At 34.7% G+C, this 22491-nt stretch overlaps 2 protein-coding genes across 2 annotated transcripts; one reads left to right on the top strand and one right to left on the bottom strand.

Annotated features, from left to right (window-relative positions):
* The first annotated feature begins 2564 nt into the window (after positions 1-2564).
* LOC18052709 lies at positions 2565-13117 on the top strand. Its single transcript, XM_006449056.2, has 14 exons — positions 2565-3458; positions 3855-3992; positions 4106-4227; positions 4327-4537; positions 4710-4947; positions 5129-5279; positions 5388-5718; positions 9538-10401; positions 10817-10954; positions 11072-11193; positions 11288-11498; positions 11671-11908; positions 12088-12238; positions 12396-13117. Exons 1-14 carry the CDS (start codon positions 2630-2632, stop codon positions 12729-12731), a joined length of 4080 nt encoding a protein of 1359 aa, XP_006449119.2. The 5' UTR covers positions 2565-2629; the 3' UTR covers positions 12732-13117.
* Positions 13118-14359: 1242 nt separating this feature from the next.
* On the bottom strand, positions 14360-17449 carry LOC18052711 (putative receptor-like protein kinase At4g00960). The gene is made up of 7 exons (XM_006449058.2): positions 16481-17449; positions 16247-16384; positions 15945-16063; positions 15634-15844; positions 15079-15316; positions 14845-14995; positions 14360-14757 (listed from the first exon to the last, which is right to left on the bottom strand). Exons 1-7 carry the CDS (start codon positions 17277-17279, stop codon positions 14431-14433), a joined length of 1983 nt encoding a protein of 660 aa, XP_006449121.1. The 5' UTR covers positions 17280-17449; the 3' UTR covers positions 14360-14430.
* Positions 17450-22491: the final 5042 nt, after the last annotated feature.

Consider the following 22491-nt stretch of genomic DNA (forward strand, 5'->3'; position numbering starts at 1 on the left):
AATAATCAAGATTGAGTTTTCCAACGTGTAATGCTACAACTATTAAACTTTCCTTTTTTTCTCTCAAAAAAAAAAAAAAAAAACTTTCCTTTTTTTCTCTCAAAAAAAAAAAAAAAAACTTTCCTTTTTAATACTTAAATTTTATTAAGTTCGAACTCTCTCTCCTCAATTACTTTTACACGATCGTTATGAAAAATCGAACTCTCTCGCCTGTGACACGTACCTCTAAAATGAAAAACTGTTTCCCATAGATTTATGAAAAATTGATTAACTTCTAAAATCTGAAATTTATTTATATATTTAATTTTATGTCATGTTGCCAAACTGTTGAAGGAGATGTGTGGGCGAAGCATGAATCGCTTGTCAGATGAAAAAAAAAAAAAAAGGAAATGCAGGGTTTACCATTCATGATTGTAGTGTTTACCTTGTTAAATTGGTTCCTAGGGAAATAACATTTACGCCTCTCATTTTATTTGGGTTATTGAATGAAGGCTGCACATGCAATGATGAGGTACTGTTTATATGATAGAATTTAGGCTTAGAAAAAGTGAATAGCATTTACAGCTTTTAAAGAAAAAGTTTAAAAAGCTTTAACGTTTTGGGGCAAGGTAATCACTGAACTTGGAAGAGAGAGCGATTCTGAGGTTTTGCATTCAGTGAAAATCTCGTATGTTTCTTTGTCCTTTAAAGTAATTTCAGTCCCACAATTATAGACAATATATTGTTGTTCCTGAACCTGGACTACATACGTCGATCTTTTAAGCCCACAGCCCATATACACCCACCCATGTCTAGTAGGCTGCTTAAAACATACTCTCCAAAATCTGTTCAACTTGAAATCCTAGCAGCTATCATAGTGACTTGAAAATCTGTTTCCTGCAAGAGCAAAATTAATAATGCACATAATTTTTAATATATAAATATGATGTTATTATGAATGATAATAATAAACTTTTCAAAGTTGAAAGTACGTATTTTTATGGGAATCGAACAACATAATGATATCTCAAATGAAAGCCGTGATTTGGCTAATTGATTTCTGGGAAATATCAACTGATGACTTATATCTAAGGAAAGGAAAAAGAAAAAAATTGGAATTAAATTTTGTGTTACTCTCGTCTTGTGAGTTATGAACGATCAGAAATTTATACCAAATCTAATTTTGATCAATTAATACTTTGCAATAACTAAAGGACAAAATGAAAATACTCTCTGTAAAATATCTTCAAAACTTAGAAAATGCCACTTTAAACCATTGGATAACCCTGAGTCCCATGTAACAACTCCCTTGAATCCGTCGTTACGCACCCACTTCCGTCTTAATCAAACTTAATTTAATGTGATGTCCTTTTTCCTCATTTAACTTTTCACAAATTTGACTGAGATTTTCGGAACTCTTTTCCTCCGTGGGACCGAGAATTTGTCCTGAAACAAAACAGTTAATTGGAGGAATGAGACCTTGACTTCACCTTGTGAAGACAAGTCTCCTTGGCCAACTCCACTTCTGCAGCTTCCAGTCTAGGGATGGCAGTTTTTTCCGGACCCGGCCCGGACCCGGACGAACCCGGACAATCCGGTCCGGGTTTAACCCGTACCGGAGTACAATAAAATCCGGGTCCGGAATTATTTTTCTTAACCCGGATATATCCGGGTCCGGATGCGGGTTTGAGTTAACCCGCATATCCGGAACCCGGACCCGGATATATTATTTTTATTATATTTAATATAAATAGTAACATTAGAAAAACACACACAACACACACAAGTGCCCTAATTTCACTCGTATATCGCAGCCACCGTAGCCCAAAATCAGAGCCAACCATTTTCTTTCTCTTCAAATTGTCTCCTCATCAACTCAAATCATTGTTCTTCGCTACCGTCGCAGCTCTTTTCATCATCATCGTCATCGTCAGTTGCCGTATTTCGAGGGAAGACGCACCTTCATCAGCTTGTGGAGAAAACAGCACTGATACGGAAATTAAACTGATTTGCGAAATTGCCAGCAAAACTACTCAGACTGGGAAAAAAATGAAAGAGTTATACTTTCTTCCTCACGTGCTGTCTTATGTGTTTCTCCTGCTGGAAAACTTTTCCTACTTCAAAAGCTTTTGCAATTACTCATTTTTCCGACTTTTTTTTTCTTTTTGGATGGCATTTTTTTGACTTCGAATAAGTATGTGATTGACCAACATGATGGATTTTTAATTTTATGAGTCTGTATATCACGTTAATCCTTAAATTTTCTGGTTCATGTGATGGGATAAATTTTTTTTTTTTCAGACTGCTCTTATTGATCCGGGTTCAAAACCCGGAATCCGGAAACCCGGATTTTTCCGGGTTTAACCCGGACCGGACCCGGATGCAAGAAAAGCGGGTTAACATCCGGGTCCGGTATAATGAAAATGGCATCCGGGTCCGGAACCGGGAAGGCCAAACCCGGACCCGGACCCGGCTTTTGCCATCCCTGGCTTCCACCAATCGTTTCGTTTCCACATTAAATCTCATCGACTAACATTAAAAATTAAAACAAAACAAAATGCAAAATTTAAAAGAAAAAAAAAAAAAGTAGACGATGATTATTTAGAGCATTATTATTAGTTGTGCGCAACAAAAAAGCCGGGAATTACATATGACTCCCTTGATATTCTTCGTGTTGTTTCTGTTTGTGATCTATCTTTCAAGCTTCCAATTCAGTTTTACAGCTGCAGCTGACCCAACATACGTTTATCATTTCTGTTCAGACACGGCAAATTTCACCAGAAACAGCACCTTTGAATCAAACCTCAATCGTCTCCTCACTTCTCTTCCCACTAACGCCAGCCGTGGGAATGGATTCTCCAGGGGTTTCTTCAACGCCACCGCTGGCCAAGACCCAAACAGGGTCTACAGCCTCTTTCTCTGCCGCGGTGATCAAACCACCGACATCTGCCAAAACTGTGTCACTTTTGCTACCAGAGATGTAATTCGGCTTTGCCCAGTTAGCAAAGACCCCATAGTATGGTACGATGAGTGCCTTTTACGTTACTCAAATAAGTATATTTTTTCTACCATCGAGACGACGCGCACTGTCTATTTGTGGAATACTCAAAACGCAACAGACCCTGTCAAGTTTAACGATCTAGTGGGGTCTTTGATGAGTGAAGCTGCATCCCAGGCAGTGAATGATCCCAAAAATTTCGCTACAAAAATGGCAAATTTCACATCCTTTCAAAACCTTTACGCACTTGCACAGTGTACACAAGACCTGTCAAGTTCTGATTGTAACAAATGTCTTCGAGGAGCGATTGCCCAGTTGCCGACTTGTTGTGGTGGAAAGCAAGGAGGACGAGTGTTGACTCCGAGTTGCATTGTCCGGTATGAACTGTACCCCTTTTACAATGAACCAGCGACACCGGCACCGGCACCTACTCCAGTTCTTCTTTCTCCTCCACCTCCTAGTTCGGTGATCAGGCCTCGTGGTAAAGTTCAACCCACATTCTAACACCATTTCTTTCATTATTTTAAGCTATGCTTTTTCGTTTGCTTTTGACTTTTCAGGGATCGAAGATATTGATACGTATATAGTTTTATAATTCCAAGGGAAACGCACCAGAAAAATTTTATATATTTGGTGTTGGACTTTTGTTTATTCTATTGAAATTTCGGCTAAGAAGTAACCCAACACTTATAAACTAGCCTTATCTCTAAACTGACACTTTTTAAAAGTTGGATTTACATTGATTTTGTAATCAAAGTGTCTGATGACTTTAACCATTAAAAACAATGTTCGATTTGGATGTTTAATTATTCAATTTGATATTTCACGGTCATGAATTTCTAGTATGCCCAATGAAACATATTGCTTTTTCCTGCAGGGAAAAGCGGAATCTCATCATCAACAATTATTGCCATCGTGGCTCCAATTGCTGTCGCAGCAGTGCTTTTTGTTGCGTGCTTATGCTTCCTAAGAAGGAGAGCAAAAAAGAAATATAATGCTGTGCCGGAAGAAAATGGTAAGCACGAGAGCTACATTATTACTAAATCAGACAATTTTTTAACAAGAGCATGTACACATACAAATTGTTGCTACTTTTTTGAAGAGTAAATAAATTACTGTTTTGTGCAGCTGATAACGATCTTACAATTCTAGAATCCTTGCAATTTGATTTCGAGACAATTGAAGTTGCCACAAACAAATTCTCAACTGATAACAAGTTGGGTGAAGGTGGATTTGGTGAGGTTTATAAGGTATACCATTGATTATCATGACATCTCTGGAAATTTTTACCAGTTGCAAGAGGTTACACAATACAAATTTTGTAATTGTTGATTAATGTATATTGGCAGGGTGTGCTTCCTAGTGGACAAGAAATAGCCGTGAAAAGGCTATCAGCAAGCTCAGGACAAGGTGCACAAGAATTTAAGAATGAGGTCGTTTTGGTTGCCAAGCTTCAACACAGAAATTTGGTTAGGCTACTGGGATTTTGCTTGGAGGGAGAAGAAAAGATACTTGTCTACGAATTTGTGCCAAACAAAAGCCTTGACTATTTTCTTTATGGTTAGGATGATTCACATAAATTTCAATGTCTTAAAAGAGTTGAATATTCAAGACTTTTGAATAGATTGTTCGAGTTTTTATCCGTCTTTTCAAGATTGATAGAATTTCTGGATTGCATTTAAATTCAATTTCCGAATTTCAATTTGAAATATTGATTTTGATATCTGCACAGACCCTGAAAAACAAGGACAATTGGATTGGTCAAGGCGCTACAAGATAATTGGAGGGATTGCTCGAGGAATTCTTTACCTTCACGAAGATTCTCGACTCAGAATTATACATCGTGACTTGAAAGCTAGCAATATACTCTTAGATGCAGAGATGAATCCAAAAATTTCAGATTTTGGCATGGCAAGAATATTTGGAGTTGATCAAACTCAAGGAAATACTAGCAGAATAGCGGGGACATTGTAAGTATAGACAACTATTACCCTTTTTCACATACTCTCCTTTTGATTAGTTTACAATTTATGCATTACATCCTCTAGCAGAACCATTTAGTCTGGATTAAAAATAAATTGTATAGAGTTATTTGAATAATTTCAAAAGATTTGTTGTTGTCTTTAGATTGACTTAGTTGCTGGTTTACAGTGGTTACATGGCCCCAGAATATGCTATGCATGGGCAATTTTCTGTGAAATCAGATGTATATGGTTTTGGTGTCCTAGTCCTGGAGATTATAACTGGCAAGAAGAACAGCAGCTTTTATCAAACAGATGGTGCTAGAGATCTTTTGAGCTATGTAAGCATTTGCCTTTATTAGTGCCTATATCATGGCGCAAAAGTAAAAGCACTAAAGAAGAGGTAGAAACTGCAACCTTTTTTAATATACTTGATGTACTGTTTGCAGGCTTGGAAACAATGGAGGGATGGAACACCTTTGCAGTTGTTGGATCCAAATCTGACAGATTCTCACTCAAGAAATGAAGTGATTAGATGCATCCAATTGGGCTTATTATGTGTCCAGGAAGATCCAGCTGAGAGGCCATCAATGGCAACAATAGTTCTCATGCTCAATAGTTACTCTGTCACACTTCCGTCGCCTCAACAGCCTGCATTTTTCATAGGCAGTCGAACTGAGAGGAGCTTGCCCACAAAAGAATTTGAGTTCTCTGATAAATCTACAAACAAGTCGATGCCATGGTCTGTTGATGAAGCATCAATTACTGAAGTATACCCCCGTTAACCAGTAAGAATAGTTGACGATGCTTCTTCTTTATGTTCGTATATGGTCTACCCACCGGGAGTGCTGGTACATTACGGGGGAGAATGACATGGTTTATGGCAAGCAATAATGATAAAGAGGAGGTGCCCTTCAAATTGAATGGCGCCGCGTTACATTTTCCAAAGTTTTTATTTGTTGAAGTATATGATTATTGTATGGATGAGTAATGATGCAACGTTGGGAAATCAAATATTCCATTACGGTATCGTTTGCGTTTAGTGTCGTCCGGTTAGTGTTTGCTGGGTCCGGACTCCGGAGGCCAATTTTCCATTACGATGTAGTTTGTGTAAGAATCCAGTTCTGTCTGAGTCTTTAATTTTTTTTTCCCCTGAAAATTGTCTCAATCTATTTAATTTGGTGAAATTTTCGACAAAATTTGACTGAGATTTTCCGTCTTTCGTGCTTGGCTTCACTTTTGTTGACTTCGGGTAGACGAGTCTCCTCTGCGATAATCAACTTTTGCATCTTCACCACGCGTCTCAACTTTCAAACAAAGTTGTTTGATCAACCTCATCGCCATTCACCAACAATAATACTTAATAAAACAACAGAGAAATTAAAAGCAATAAAAAATAAAAATAAAAAGAGGAAGATAGACGATCATCACATATGTAGATCCGTAGTACTAAGAACTATTTATTATATTCATTCCCGGGTGAGGTCAGCCTGAGGCTGAGAGCGAGAATCCAAATGCGCTCCTTCAAATTATTCATTTTCTTTCGGTTTCTGTCTTTTGTAAGCATTTTTCTCAGATTCACAACTGCAGCTGACCCAGAATACCTCGCTCATAATTGCCCAAATACAACAACTTTCAGCAGGAACAGCACTTCTCAATCCAACCTTTTCTTCTTGTAATGCTAACTGAGTTATACCAGACTCTTGAACAAGAACTAAGTAACTCACCAACCCAGAATTAACAAAAACAAGACCAGAAAAGGAAGCAAAGAAACACAAAGCAAACCAAGAACTACCAACACACCAAGAAACTAACGTGGTTCAGCTCCACAAAGGAACCTACATCCACGGCTGAAAATGCCAGCTAGGGCTGAAGCTTTATTGAACAAAAATGGCCGATTACAATGACTCTCAACAATACAGATTGAAACTCTCTAAGCTTAGTGTTTCCTCTCTCTGTAACGCATTCTTTTGTATATCCTCTCTTCTGGCTTCAGAGAAGCTTATATGCTCTGCTTTTCACACGTGTGTATCCTCTTAACGAAACCAAGCTGTAACAACTTAACAGCTTATTCTTTTTGGATCCCACTAACGCCAGCTCATCAGCCACCTCAGCAAGCTCAATAACAGAATATATCTAATCTTTGGCTTCACACTTCTCTTCTCTGCCCACTAACGCCAGCCGCAGCAACGGATTCTTCAGCCGTTTCTACAACGCCACAGCAGGCCAAGACTCTGACACAGTCTACGGCCTCTTCCTCTGCCGTGGCGATCTTGGCAGCAGCGCCTGCCAAGACTGTCTCACTTTTGCTGCCAGAAATGTTAATATCAAAATTTCCTTCTTCCTTATGTTGCAAAGTCCCTTCGTCAAATCTCAACTCTTCTAACATATAATCCCTTTTTGTTTTGTTTTGTACAATTTCATTCATATACTATGACAAATCGATAAATTTGCCACCAAATTTATATCGAAAGTTCAATTTGATACCAAAGAATTTTGATAATAGCTCTCTGTACCACCGAACCTTTTTTTTATGTTAACATCGATGGGCAAACGTTGATGTTGCAGGGGCAATTTCGGTATTTCAAAATTTGGTTTCATCTGGTAAAAAGCGACGCCTGTTTATAAAAAAAAAGGGCCAATGATGGTTTGATATAAAATGAAAAAGTTGAGTGCTACAGAGAAATTGATAATTTCCTAATCAGAAAATACAAATGTAATTACTATTATTAAATTTAACATTGTAGTTGATATGTATTTTGAGAAACAAACTTCATTCTAATTGTTCTTTTAATATTCATATCCATATCGATAAAGAAAAAACTATATCTATATCAATTTTAATAAATGTTAAAAGAACAGTTAAGATGGAATTAGTTCCTTAAAATAATTATTTTTTTGAAATTTAATTGTAATTGATATGTATTTATTAAAATTGGTTTAAATATAATTGTTAAAAGAACAATTAAGATGAATTTTTTTAAATAAAAAATAAAAAATTTCAGAATTTTTAAAATTAATAATATTAAAATTTAGCAGCGGATCAATGGGTGACACATGTCTGCCCCCTATTGAATGTTAAATTAACTTTAATAAATTATATTCATATTTAAAGACTTTAATTAATAACTTAAATAAAATTATATGAAAACTTAATCGTATAATTTCATATTGGGCGTTGTAGGGGCAATTTCATATATAACTATTTTTGTTACTTTTGTTTTTTCCATTTAAGTGGATAAATCGTCCTTATATATATTTAAATAATTCTTATGATAAACCTGTCCTGTGTAAAGTATATGTAAACTATTTTATCACTTTTTAAGTGGTAATTTGATATAACAATTTGAGTGTTGGAGTACGTTTTTGTAGGTATCCCGTCATCATTAAAGCTTATCCAATGAGGAAAGAAGATAATTTTTTGTTGCGAAGGAAAAAGTCCAATGAGGAAAGAAGATAATTTCACAAATGCATTTTCAAATTTATCAAAAGCTAATCATTCATATATATATATTCTAAAGCAAATAAAACAAATCATTTGAAAATATCAAAGACATGCTTAATATTTTGGAGCAGGTAATTATTGAAATTGGAAGAGAGAGTGATTCTGGGGTTTTCATCCGCCTCTCCATAGGTGAAAATCGCGCAACTCAAATGTTTATTTGTCCTTCAAACTAATTTCACAATGGCTCTTGTGATATGACAAGTGGCGTTCAAATAGCCGTACTCTTTCAGTTTGCAAGTGTACCCATCATTCAAGCCCAGCCCAGCCCAGCCCATTTGCACCCAACATAATGGGCTGCTTATGAAATACTCTCCTATAATTCTGTCGAAGTATATATGGAACCCCATCATTGGTTTCTGAACCTCGTTTCCTGCAAAAATCAATTACGCAAATAATGCCGTTGAAATAGTAACAATAAACTTTTCAAAGAATGTACACGGGAATCGGACTAGATCATGACATTGTAGTGAAACATGCGATTTCGCTAATTGGCCTCAAGAAGGTACGAAACGATGACTTTTAAACTCTTCAATTTGAAGAATTTTCAAATGATATTTGAAAGGTATAATATTTAATTAATACATATATAACATGTATAATTTACTTCAAGTTAAGGAAGTCGTGTTCATGCCCAACCTAGTTTTGATCCATCAGCATTTTACGATAATTAAAGGACAAAATACTCCCTGGAAAATATATTCATAATTGACAGCTAACATGTATCTCTGACGTCACGAATCGACTTCTGTCTTAATCACTTTAATTTTTTTTTTTTTTTCCCCTTCATCTAACTTTCCACAAATTCTTCAATCACAAAAAAATAAAAATTCCAAAATTTCATTTGACTGAGGTTTTGCGACTGGTTTTTTCTCCGGGTGATTGGAAGCAAACAAGTAATTAATTGGGACGGGACGAGCTTGACTTCACTTTGTTGACTTTGTGCAGACAAGTCCCGTTTCCCGACGCAACCTTTGCAGTTTCCACCACTCGTTTCTTCATTATATTTGATAAAATCTGGTACCTAACATTAATAAAACAAAAGATAGAAAAAAAAATACAAGAAAAAGGAAGAAGGGATAGAGGATTGTATTTGTAATCCACAGTACGCAACAAAAACCTGGGATTCCAAATGCCGCCCTTGAAATTCTTCATGGTCTTTCCGTTTCTCATATATCTTTTAAGCTCCCAGTTCAGTTTTACAGCTGCAGTTGACCCGGAATACGTTTATCATTTTTGCTCAACAACAGCAAATTTCACCAGAAACAGCACCTATGAAAAAAACCTCAATCTTCTCCTCTCTTCTATTCCGACTAACGCCAGCCGTGGAAATGGATTCTCCAGCGGATTTTTCAACGCTACAGCTGGTCAAGACCCAAACAGGGTCTACGGTCTCTTTCTCTGCCGCGGGGATCAAACCACCACCGGTTGTCAAGACTGTGCCACCTACGCTGCAAGAAATGTACTTCAGCTTTGCCCAGTCAGCAAAGAAACAATACTATGGTACGCTGAGTGCCTTTTACGTTACTCGGATCAGTCTATCTTTTCTACCATGGCCACAGCTCCCACTGTCTCTTTGTTGAATACACAAAATGTTACGGACCAAGGCAGGTTGAACGAGCTAGTGGGGACTCAGATGAGCCAAGTTGTAACTCAGGCTGTGAATAATACCAAAAGGTTTGCAACGAGAAAAGCAAATTTCACAACCTTTCAAACACTCTACAGTCTTGCGCAATGTACACCGGACCTGTCAAGTTCGGATTGTAACGCATGTCTTCGAGGAGCTGTGGCACGGTTGCCAAGTTGTTGCAGTGGAAAGCAAGGAGGAAGAGTGTTGTTTCCGAGTTGTAACGTACGGTATGAATTGTACCCTTTTTACAATGAACCAGCCACAGCGCCGCCAGCACCTGCTCCGGTTCTTCTTTCTCCTCCACCTCCTGGTTCGGTAACGACGTCTCGAGGTAAATGTGAACCCACTTTTTATTGCCATTTTCATTATTTTAAGTTATATATGCTTTATCGTTTTCTTTTGAGGGGTCTGTCAATGATATATCTGTAAGTTATGATTTTAAGTGAAACGCAACGAGATTTTAGGCTCCTTTTGGTATTAAGCTAGAGCTAAAGTGTTTGATGAGTACTTCAAGTGATGATTTTGAAGTCAAGTTAGTTTTATCCTACTATATTATTTAAAATTTATATATATTACTACACTTTTGATTTTTATTTTATAACTATAAATTTTTGTCTACATATATGTGATTGATGATTTTAACCATTTAAAACAATGTTGGTTCTGGATATTTAACATTCAATATGATATTTTACATTGATGAATTTCTAGTATGCCTAATGAAACATATTGTTTTTTTCCTGCAGGGAAAAGTGGAATCTCATCATCAACAATTATCGCCATTGTTGCTCCAATTGCTGTCACTGCAGTGCTTTTTATTTTGGGCTTCTGCTTCCTACGAAGGAAAGCAAAAAAGAAGTATAATGCTGTACCGGAAAGTAATGGTAAGCACGAGAGCTTCTTTATTACTAAATCAAACAGTCTTTTAACAAGAGTATGTATGCATACAATTGTTGTAACCTTTTTTCGAAGACTGAATTAATTACTTTTTGTTTGTGCAGCTGATAACGATCTTACAACTCTAGAATCCTTGCAATTTGATTTCGAGACAATTGAAGTTGCCACAAACAAATTCTCAACTGATAACAAGTTGGGTGAAGGTGGATTTGGTGAGGTTTATAAGGTATACCATTCATTATCATGACATCTCTGAAAGTTTTTAGCAGTTGCAGGACACATTACAAATTTTCTAATTGTTGATTAATGTACATTTGCAGGGTGTACTTCCTAGTGGACAAGAAATAGCTGTGAAAAGGCTATCAAAAAGCTCAGGACAGGGTGCAGAAGAATTTAAGAATGAGGTTGTTTTGGTTGCCAAGCTTCAACACAGAAATCTGGTTAGGCTGCTGGGATTTTGCTTGGAGGGCGAAGAAAAGATACTTATCTACGAATTTGTGCCAAACAAAAGCCTTGACTATTTTCTTTATGGTTAGGATCATTTACATAAATTTCAATGTCTTAAGAGAGTTGAATATTCAAGATTTTTTAATAGATTATTCTAGTTTTTATCCTTCTTTTCAAGACAGACAGAATTTCTAGATTGCATTTATATTCAATTTCCAATTTTCAATTTGAAGTATTGATTTTGATATGTGCACAGACCCTGAAAAACAAGGACAATTGGATTGGTCAAGACGTTACAAGATAATTGGAGGGATTGCTCGAGGAATTCTTTACCTTCATGAAGATTCTCGGCTCAGAATTATACATCGTGACTTGAAAGCTAGTAATATACTCTTAGATGCAGAGATGAATCCGAAAATTTCAGATTTTGGCATGGCAAGGATATTTGGAGTTGATCAAACCCAAGGAAATACTAGCAGAATAGTTGGGACATAGTAAGTATTGGCAACTATTACCCTTTGTACATAGTCTCCATTTGGTTAGTTTACAATTTATGCATTACATCCCCTGGCAGAACCATTTAGTGTGGATTATAAATAAACTGCATAGAGTTTTTTGAATAATTTCAAAAGCTTCGTTGTTGTCTTTCATTGACTTAGTTGTTGGTTTACAGTGGTTACATGGCCCCAGAATATGCTATGCATGGGCAATTTTCTGTGAAATCAGATGTATATAGTTTTGGTGTCCTAGTTTTGGAGATTATAACTGGCAAGAAGAACAGCAACTTTTATCAAACAGATGGTGCTGCAGATCTTTTGAGTTATGTAAGTGCAGATCTTTTGAGTTATGTAAGCATAAATGTGATAATATATTGAAATTTTTCCCCTTTGTTAGTGCCTATATCATCACACACAAGTAAAAGCACTAAAGAAGAGGTAGAAACTGCGACCTTTTTTAATATACTTGATATACTGTTTGCAGGCTTGGAAACAATGGAGGGATGGAACTCCTTTGCAGTTGTTGGATACAAATCTGACAGATTCTTACTCAAGAAATGAAGTGATTAGATGCATCCAATTGGGCTTATTATGCGTCCAGGAAGATCCAGCTGAGAGGCCATCAATGGCAACAATAGTTCTCATGCTCAATAGTTACTCTGTCACACTTCCGTTGCCTCAACAGCCTGCATTTTTCATAGGCAGTCGAACTGAGAGGGGCTTGCCCACAAAAGAATTTGAGTGCTCTGATAAATCTACAAGCAAGTCGATTCCATGGTCTGTTGATGAAGCGTCAATTACTGAAGTATACCCCCGTTAACTTGTAAGAACTGTTAATGATGCTTCTTCTTTATGTTAGTATATGATCTACCGAGGGGCAGTGCTGGTACGGTATGGGGGAGAATGACATGGTTTATGACAAGCAATAATGAAAAAGAGGAGGTGCCCTTCGAATTGAATTATGCCGCGTTGCTTTATCCAAAGTTTTTGTTCGTTGAAGTATATGAATATTGTATGTGTGAGTAATGATACAACGTTGGGATATCAAATTTTCCATTACCATGTAGTTTTTGTTCTATGTCGTCTCGTTAGTGTCTGCTGGGTAGGGAGCCCAAAGTTCAGTGAAGTTATTCAAAGTGATAAAATGGCTTGGCCAGTATTGATATAACATCTTCATGGTTTTAATTTAAATTTTTCTTTGGGTCTTGTGCTATGTTTTTACCTTTAACATGCTTACGATTTCGTTGCAACCACCACATGTGGGGATATCAAGATTAGCTTTGCTGTGCATTCGATCTGAAACATTATTTTAAGAGTTGCATAAGCAGGTATTCCATGCCATATTTTTCTTCATTAGTTTGTGAGTGAGTTCTTTCTATGTGCATTCAGTGAAATAAAAGCCGAAAAAACACTAATCATTTCAGTGGTTGCAAAATAACTAATAAGATTGACAAAAGTTGTTATACCCAACCTATTTTAATCTATTAATAATATTACACAATAATTAAAGGACGAAATACTCTGGAAAATATCTTCAAAATTTAAAAAATTCCAAATAGCCATCGAATTAGCCTAACTCCCACGCATGTACTGTTGTTTAACCTATTTTCTGTCTCAATCTATTTAATGTCGTTTTTCCTCAAGTGTTGATATTGAGTCCCACTTTGTCGACCCATTTTCCTGCAAACGGTAATTTGCCTGTCGTTTTTACTTCTGTCATTAACTCATTTTAAAATACATTCACTCGAGTGTTGATATTGAGTCCCACTTTGTCGACCCATTTTCCTGCAAACGGTAATTTGCCTGTCGTTTTTACTTCTGTCATTAACTCATTTTAAAATACATTCACTCGAGTGCTGATATTGAGTCCCACTTTGTTGACCCATTTTCCTGCAAACGGTGATTTGTCTGTCTTTTTTACTTCTGTCATTAACTCCTTTTAAAATACATTCACTCGAGTGTTGATATTGAGTCCCATTTTGTTGACCCATTTTCCTACAAACGGTAATTTGCCTGTCATTTTTACTTCTGTCATTAACTCATTTTAAAATACATTCACACGTAAATTTAAAATCAAAGTCGTTGTTTGATTAATGGCATGGTAGTCATGAACCCTTCGGTATCGGGTGGTCTCTGGTCATACTTTGCAACTTTTGGGATCAATTACAATTATACTGACAAGACTTAATTACAATCAACATAAAGGAGTGTAACATGGGGTCAAAATCATGAAAATTATTTTGGCACTTAGCTTCAATTACCTAAAATAACGTATGGGACAAGATTTACATTGATTTGATGATATAATCTTTAAACTACTCTTGTTATATACAAAGTTGTGATGTTATGTTAATTTGATAAGAATATATATGTAATTAATTCTTAATTCTCTTCTATAAGTAATTAACAATACGCAATGAGACAAAATCTTTAAAAGATTAGCATCGATCTAAATTCATCTCATACAATAAATATCATAGTACAAACTTGCTTAAAGATAAAGCCACTGTCCCAGAAAGTTAGCGAGGGTCTAGCTCACTAACTGTAACTTCATTGACTGTAAAATGGATGGAACCGCTTTTAGATTGATCAGATGCGGTGAATTCCAAATTATCCTGCTCCATTGTAGTGCGCATAAAAAATGCAGGCTGCGAAGGTAGTGGCAGGGAGAGAGAGCTGCTATTAAGCATGACAACAACCGAAGCCATTGTTGGTCTATTTGCAACATTTTCTTGAACACATAGCAATCCGATGTGGATGCATCTCATTATTTCACTACTGGAACCATTCCTCAATGTGGGATCTATCATATTTAAAGCTGTTCCTTCGTTCCAATTTTTCCATGCCTACAAAAAAATACAACGGCGTTAAATGTTTTGTTTGATCTCTTAACATTTCAGACCTTAGTATAGTATATGAAGATTATTACTTACGTAGGTCAGTAAGTCCTCTGCCTCCTCTCCAATACGGAAACTATTATTCTTTTGACCACTGATGATTTCCAGGACTAACACACCAAAGCTAAAAACATCAGATTTAATGGAGAAGTGCCCTCGCGTTACATATTCTGGAGCCATGTAGCCACTGAAAAAAAGAAAAAGTTGTCAATATAATTTTAGACTTCAAACATAAAATGAACAATCTGAAGTTCATCTCCGTATACTTACAATGTCCCGACAATTCTACTTGTATCGCCTTGACTTTGATCCATTTCAAACAACCTTGCCATTCCAAAGTCTGAAATTTTTGGAATCATGTCTGCATCTAAAAGAATATTACTTGCTTTGAGGTCACGATGAATGATCCGTAACCTTGAATCTTCGTGAAGGTAAAGAATTCCTCGAGCTATGCCCCCAATGATTTTGTATCGGGTTTCCCAATCTAGTTGCACGCGCTTGATTGCATCTACCAATTTACAAAAGCCACAAAACTTATAATTTTGGTCGCAAAAAGGTAATAAACAACAAGCTACAGGAGATATTACACAAACAAGAATAGCAACATTTGATGCATTGAAAATTTGCATCGATGTCAAGAGAATTTAATTATGTATAGATGCTATCAATTTCAGTGTAGATTAATAGAGTCCTTCATGACATCTGCTTTAACGAGATCATTTTAATTATTTAGACAAGCATCTAAATAACAAAGTGCAATATGAGTGAATTAGGATAACTGGAATAATATCTTTAAAAGCTTAAAAGGAAACGTGCAACCATTACCAAATATAAATTTATCTACGCTTGAATTAGGCACAAACTCATAGATGAGAAGCCTTTCGGTTCCTTCAAAGGAGAAACCTAGAAGCCTAACCAAATTTCTATGTTGAAGCCTGGCCACCAATAGGACCTCGTTTTTAAATTCTAGTTCTCCTTGAACCGAATTTTTAGACAGCCTCTTTACTGCTATTTCCTGTCCGTGTGAAAGCCTTCCCTGAAATCATTTTACCAAAAAAAAAAACACAGGGTAAGTGCCAAATGATTTGCACTAACGATCAGCATTATTTTCGACGTTCATGTAATGGTTCAAGTACCTTGTAAACAGCACCAAATCCACCTTGTCCAAGCTTATTATCTGTGGAGAAGTTATTTGTTGCATCTCTGATGGTGCTGAAGTCAAATTGCAAGGATTCCGCAGTATTGATTTCATCAGCTTCAGAATAACGATAAGTTAGCATATAGATTTGTATAAAATTAATAAAAAAAATTTTAAAACAAAAAAATCCTTGTCAAAGAAGATTGGTTTCTTTGTTTCGGCGGAAGTCGTTTTATTGGTTGTAGCACATGTAAAATTTAACCTTTTAATAACAGGGGAAAAAGCACATAATTAACTAACCTTTTGTGAGATCCTGCTTCTGCTTCCTCCTTCGTAGAAAGACACAAGTGATCAAAGCAACAAGTGCAATGATGAAAATACTCGTAGAAACAACAATGATTATGACAGTTCCAGATGAAATGCTATTGCCTCCTTTGTCTGCAAAAATAAATCATAGAGATATGCGCGAATGTTAACTCGTGTTGAGATTGGATATTAGTGAAATACTAACAGTGGCGGTGGGCGTGAAAATACCTTTGGTGGTTGTCGTATCAGTAGTAGTACTGGGTGGACTCAGAGGAGATGGCGATAAAGAATCGGCAGTAGCTCCATAGAATGGATACATTTCCCAGCGAAATATACAGCTGGGTCCCAAAACATAACTTCCTTTTTTCCCATAACAGCAACTCTGCAAATCAGCCATACTTTGACGTAGACAAAATTCACAGTCACTCTGGGATATATCTGGAGTGCACTGCATTAGTGCATAAATCGTTTCAGAGCTTGTCAAATTTGCCTCTTCAGTTGCAAATTTGGGCTTCGAATTGCCCGAAGAAGCTTTTGCCAGTACGCGATCCATTAAACTCCTCCAGATCCGATCAAACTGTTTCAAACTTGAAGTGATGTTATTTATATTATGGTTGAATTCTGTAGGTTTCAGCTCTAGTTTTCCAAAGAAAGAGCGGTTTGAATAGCGTACAACGCATGGAAAATCCATTCCTCCCCATGAAATTGCTTCTTTTTGGTTCGGACAGTTCTTCATCATATCACGAACTGTGAAATTAAGGCAGCTGGCACATGCTTCTGGAGTAGAATCTCCTCTGCAGAGTGCAAGACCATAAACTTCGTCGGGAATTTGGCCAATGGTGGAAGTGTAGAAACCCTTGTTCGCGGTTACGTTAGAAGCAAGAAATGAGAGAAACAGTTCCCGATTCTTACCGTAGGTACTATTAGTGGTGAAGTTTCCTGTGTCGTAACATGTCTGGCCGGAGGTAAGACGAATGATACTCAGAAGCATGTAAGAAACGAAACCAAGCAAAATTTTAAAACCCATTATATATCTAAAGTAAACTAGTTGAAGAGCAATGAGAGATCAGCGACCAATATACGGTTTAGAGCAAATAGAGCTAGTGCAGTTGCTTTGCCGGAAGGGCTTTTATTGCTTCCACAAATACATTAGCCATATTAATGTACAGCTAGTGTAGTTGCTTTGCCGGAAGGGCTTTTATTGCTTCCACCAATACATTAGCCATATTAACATCTAATTGAGCAGGACATATCCCTTTTGCGGGGCAATAACTTTTTAATGTATCCAATCACGATTCAAAAAGGCAGTCCCCTCGTGTCTGCCTTCAGTTCCACGTAAGATTTTCTCTTACAATCGAGAGGTTGACTTCATTTCCACGTGAGAGTCTTTGAAAGTTGGTTCCAAAGAGACGGCAGGCGGCTTCACTATATGCTTGGACTAGTCTTCTCAGTTAAAAGAGCGCTTACATTTTGGATAGAAATAGAAATTTTGAGAAGTGAGAATCATGAAATTAGGAGTGTGAAGTGGGAATAAGAGTGTGTTATTTACTTACACTAAAATTAAAGTATGAAATTAAAACTAAAATCTAATTTATGTGTTTACATTGTCTTGAATTGGAAGTAAATGATTTTAAATTACAGTTTTACTCTTATTTAAAGAATTATTGTTTTTAATTATAAAATTAATATAAAATATATTTGAAATATAAAATATTTACTTTATTATATTTGTAAATTAATAATAATTATTAACATTCTTAATGATGTAAATCACAATTTTTTATTAATTTAAATTTAAATTATGTAAATAAAAAATTATTAATAAGAGCAACACAAATGAAACATTATTATTAATAATATAGTACAAAATTAATATTTTCATAGAATAAAATATTTATCATTATTAATTAATAATATTAAATAAATATAATACTATTATTTTTAAATAAATATAATAATATTATATTTAAATATGTTTAATATTATTATTTTTAATAAATGAAATTTATAAAATAATATAATAATAATATTTAAATAAATATGATGTTATTTATTTTATTTTATTAAATTTAATAAAATAAATATGTTTAATATTATTATTTTTAATAAATATAATTTATAAAATAATATAATAATATCATTTAAATAAATATGATATTATTTATTTTATTTTTTAAATATTATATTTTTTAAAATATTATTTATTTTATTTTATTAAATATAAGGGTAAAAAGAGAAGAGGGAGAATATATTTCCACTCCCACTTCCCCCCAAAGAAGTGGGAATCATCAACTCCAAAATTAGGTGGGATCCATGAGTGAGATTCCCACTCTCCTCTTAAAATTTGTAAGTAAACACTGAAGTGGGAGGAATTTACACTTCTCACTCCCACTTTAAAAAGTAAACACTATATAAGCTTACCGAAAAATAAATTGATTGATTGTTGATGCGAGTTATCCACGCACGCCGCGTCTACTTGCGCAAGGTGCATACGAGCTGTCGGCAAATCCACAACGACTCTTGAAGCCTTGCCAACTTTTCTTTTCCATCGCGCCAATTGGCTAGTGTGTGAGAGTGAGGGTGGAAGGTCGATCGTTATCTGTAACTCGGTCGTGGACAGCGTTTTTCAATGAGGAATTTTCAGCGTGAAAATCATGATTGCTCTTTTGCTCTTCTTTGTTCAAAAATATTGTATGATTAAACAATAAAGTCATGGTTTTGAATTCGGATATTCAGAATTGTAAAACATAGTTCATAATTTTTCTGAAATAATTTTAAAACTTAAAGCAACAACAGCGCATTCATTGGGTTATTCTATTGATTTTTTTTTTAAAATGATGATTTTTGGAGATGGGTTTGGATTGTTGAATTTTGGAGATGGCTTCGGAATGACCCACGACATGGATCAGGATAAACTGAGATATGATTTAATTTGATGTTTTCTAATCAAATCAAAACCATGATACTGTTTGGTTTCAAATCAAGAAATTCCAACTTTTGCTATTTTAAATATTTTTATTGAAGATTGATATTTAAAACCAGACATATGACTTAATTTTAGAGCGAAGTTATTGGCACCCGTCCATTAATCTCTTAAAACTTCTTTTCTAAAAATACACGATCAAATAATTTAAAGTATCATGTTACTTCTATTAAAACCTAATCAATTTCCACATATAAACCAACACCAACCCCCACCACCCCCACCCAAAAAATCACTTTTGACCAAACCCCCATCTGTCACTTTCTGTTGCTTGTTTCAGTTTTCAAATCTCCATTTCACGAATAAAACAAATTTATCTCCATGCTCATTTTCTTTAGCAGCTGCGTTTGTTGAAATTTGTCAATTGCTCAAACTTCTCATTTGAGCTTGAAAATTTCGAAAATCCATAGCGACAACGAGGAAGCTCAATATATTGTAGTGGCATAAATACGTGGGTGATGTAATAAGTAAACTGCAATTTGCTGCATTGAATTCTAAACTTAATTATTATAAATTCGTCAGTACGTAAGTTCAATATTTTTTCTAACTTATTGCAATTATTTCATAGGCACAAACAAATTCTTTTCAACTTCTTGAAAACTAACAACTCTATCGGATGTTGACGGCAAATCCTGGCCATCGTGGGAAATAGTTTAGTGAAAAAAAAATAAACTTCCTAGTAATATAATTAAAATAGTGACATGACGATTAGTTTTCAGAAACTACTCTGAAAATATTTTTCTTGTTTTTTGTTGATTTCAAAACTTATAAGTGGTATAATGGGTGCAAAAAGTTCACTGGAATTATAGAATAATTTGTACTTTATTTTTACGTTGTCCTTTAGTGTAATTTCAATTAAGGGTAAAGTATAAACATATAGTAGGGGTTTTAATAGGAGATTAGAGGGGCACTAATACCTCTACTCCAATTTTAAAGTAGAAGGACTGTTAAAGAATGATGCTTAAAAATTACCGGATTAAGTTTTTGGGCTAACCTATACTAGTTAAATTATTACATAACCCAAGTTTCTGTCCATCAGTTAAGTTTATGTTATATTGTAAGACTCGAGGAATAATTTTGACTAATACATTTTTTTTTTAAAGAAAGAAAAGCGATAAAATTTAAATTAATCTTTTAACATTTTTCTTTTTCAAAAATTTAAACTCGAATAACCAATCAAATAAAATTATTTTTCAACTACTCGAGCAACCCAAGCACTTGACATTCTTAAGATTAAAGCATACCAGAAATTCGGGCCAGGCCACGGACCCAGACTTTTGGGCCTAAAACCTCCATTGAACCCGGACCCAAATTTTTCTCTCTTGGTTTCTTCTTCGTATCTTCTACTTTGACCTACATCTTAGGATTTCTCAGTTTCAGTGTCGTCCGTTTGTATTCATTAAAGTTGCCATCGACATGAAACTAAAATTCCCAGCTCCTAACTCCTAAGCAGTACCCACATCCCAGTCCGAGTATCACTTTCATCCGCAACTCGTAGTTTACAACACTAGTAATTTAATATTACTTGGCTGAATGCAAAAGATTCTTGAAGCGAAGTTGAGTATGGATCTAGTGAGTACATACATTCACAGATGGCGGTTTGATTATTCGAATTTGATCACGCCGTCGTGACAACAAAAAACAACAAGAAACGAAGAATGAAGAAGAGATGAGGCCGATCAGCGATGGTTTTGTTCCTTTTTTGTTAACCGTTGGAACCATTCCTTCAGCTATGCCCCTGATGATTTTGTATCGGGTTTCCCAATCTATTATTTTTATTTTTATCTTTTTATATTCTTGAAATTTGAGTTATTTATTTTTACAATCTTTTATGAATATTTTTCATATAATACATCATAAACTACAATAAAAATAATTAAAATGTTCTAATTTAGAATATTAAAAGATGGTATTTACTTGAACATAACTTATATTATAATAAAATACTATCTTATTTATATTCGTTGAAATATTTGTCATGTATTTAACATTCAAAATTTTAAGAGCATAAATGTAAAAAAAAATTAATTTTCAGTCTTAAAGAATAAATAACTCAATATTTATTATTGGAGAAACTGATAAAAAAATAAAAAAACATCATTTAAATTTAAATATATAATTATATTTAAAATTTAAACTAATTTAAATCCATTTATTTATTTTTACCCCTAGAAATTAAAATAGTGATCAAACTGGAAGCCTTAGAAAATACGGAGACGTGGGACCAACAAGAACCCCAATTTGCACAAACCAGTAATCTCCATTTATATGGGTAGTAAGCGACACATTTGTTCTGACAAATCAAAAACCAGACAACGCCTGCTCACACTTAACTCTCCAGACTTTCCGTTATCTTCTTTTCCAATGTCTTTCAACTTGCTTCTCTCACCTATTTACCAAAGGTATAAGTGATACAATAAAGGTCCCGTCAAAAAAAGTACAAAATAGTTTTTCCATATCTTGATAATAAATGAGGTGGAGATATTTCTACCTCACTTTTTTTCTTTTTTTCTTTTTTCCAAAATCCGCCTTGCTCTCTAAAAATAATTATAATAAATTCATATCATTTTAAGAAAATACAAATAAAAAAGTACTTTAGTTAATGAATTAATTAAATCCTTCCCACCATTTTCTTTTTTTTTCTTGTTTTTTGGGCTTAGGACTTTTGACAATCTTTGAACTATATATATAAAAAAATATTTTAAAATAAATATATTTAGACTATTTTATCCTTATAACATAATATAATCAATCTGACACAAAAAAAAACTTATGTTATTGCATCTAATAATTTAAATATTTACTTTTATGACCTATAATCTAACATTTTACATGAAATCCAATAATTACCATACATAATTATAAATGATACAAGTTTATCAACACAAACTTTCAAAAGTATCATGTCATAAATATATTTTGTTCATTTAATTGATGATTGATAATCATGCTAATAAAGTAGTTTTTATACATAATTTAAAAACAAAGAAATTTCTTTTAAAATAAAAAAAATTGAAGTTAAAAGTAATACTATTTTAGAAATTTGGCATTTTATAAGGATAAAAATATTAATATTAAATTGATGCTAAAGCAACCTTAGCGAAACTTAATAAAGAAATCCTTCTTCATTTAAATTTCCCATTTTCTGATTAGTTTAAAAATAAATATAGAGAGAGAAAGATAGACGACCGAGCGTAAGAGCAGAGGCCTCCAAATTGACCAAATGCTACGGTTTGGTTCGGTACGGGTCTTCCAT

This window comes from Citrus clementina, unplaced genomic scaffold (genome assembly GCF_000493195.1).
Source record: "Citrus clementina cultivar Clemenules unplaced genomic scaffold, Citrus_clementina_v1.0 scaffold_2, whole genome shotgun sequence".
NCBI lineage: Eukaryota > Viridiplantae > Streptophyta > Magnoliopsida > Sapindales > Rutaceae > Citrus > Citrus x clementina.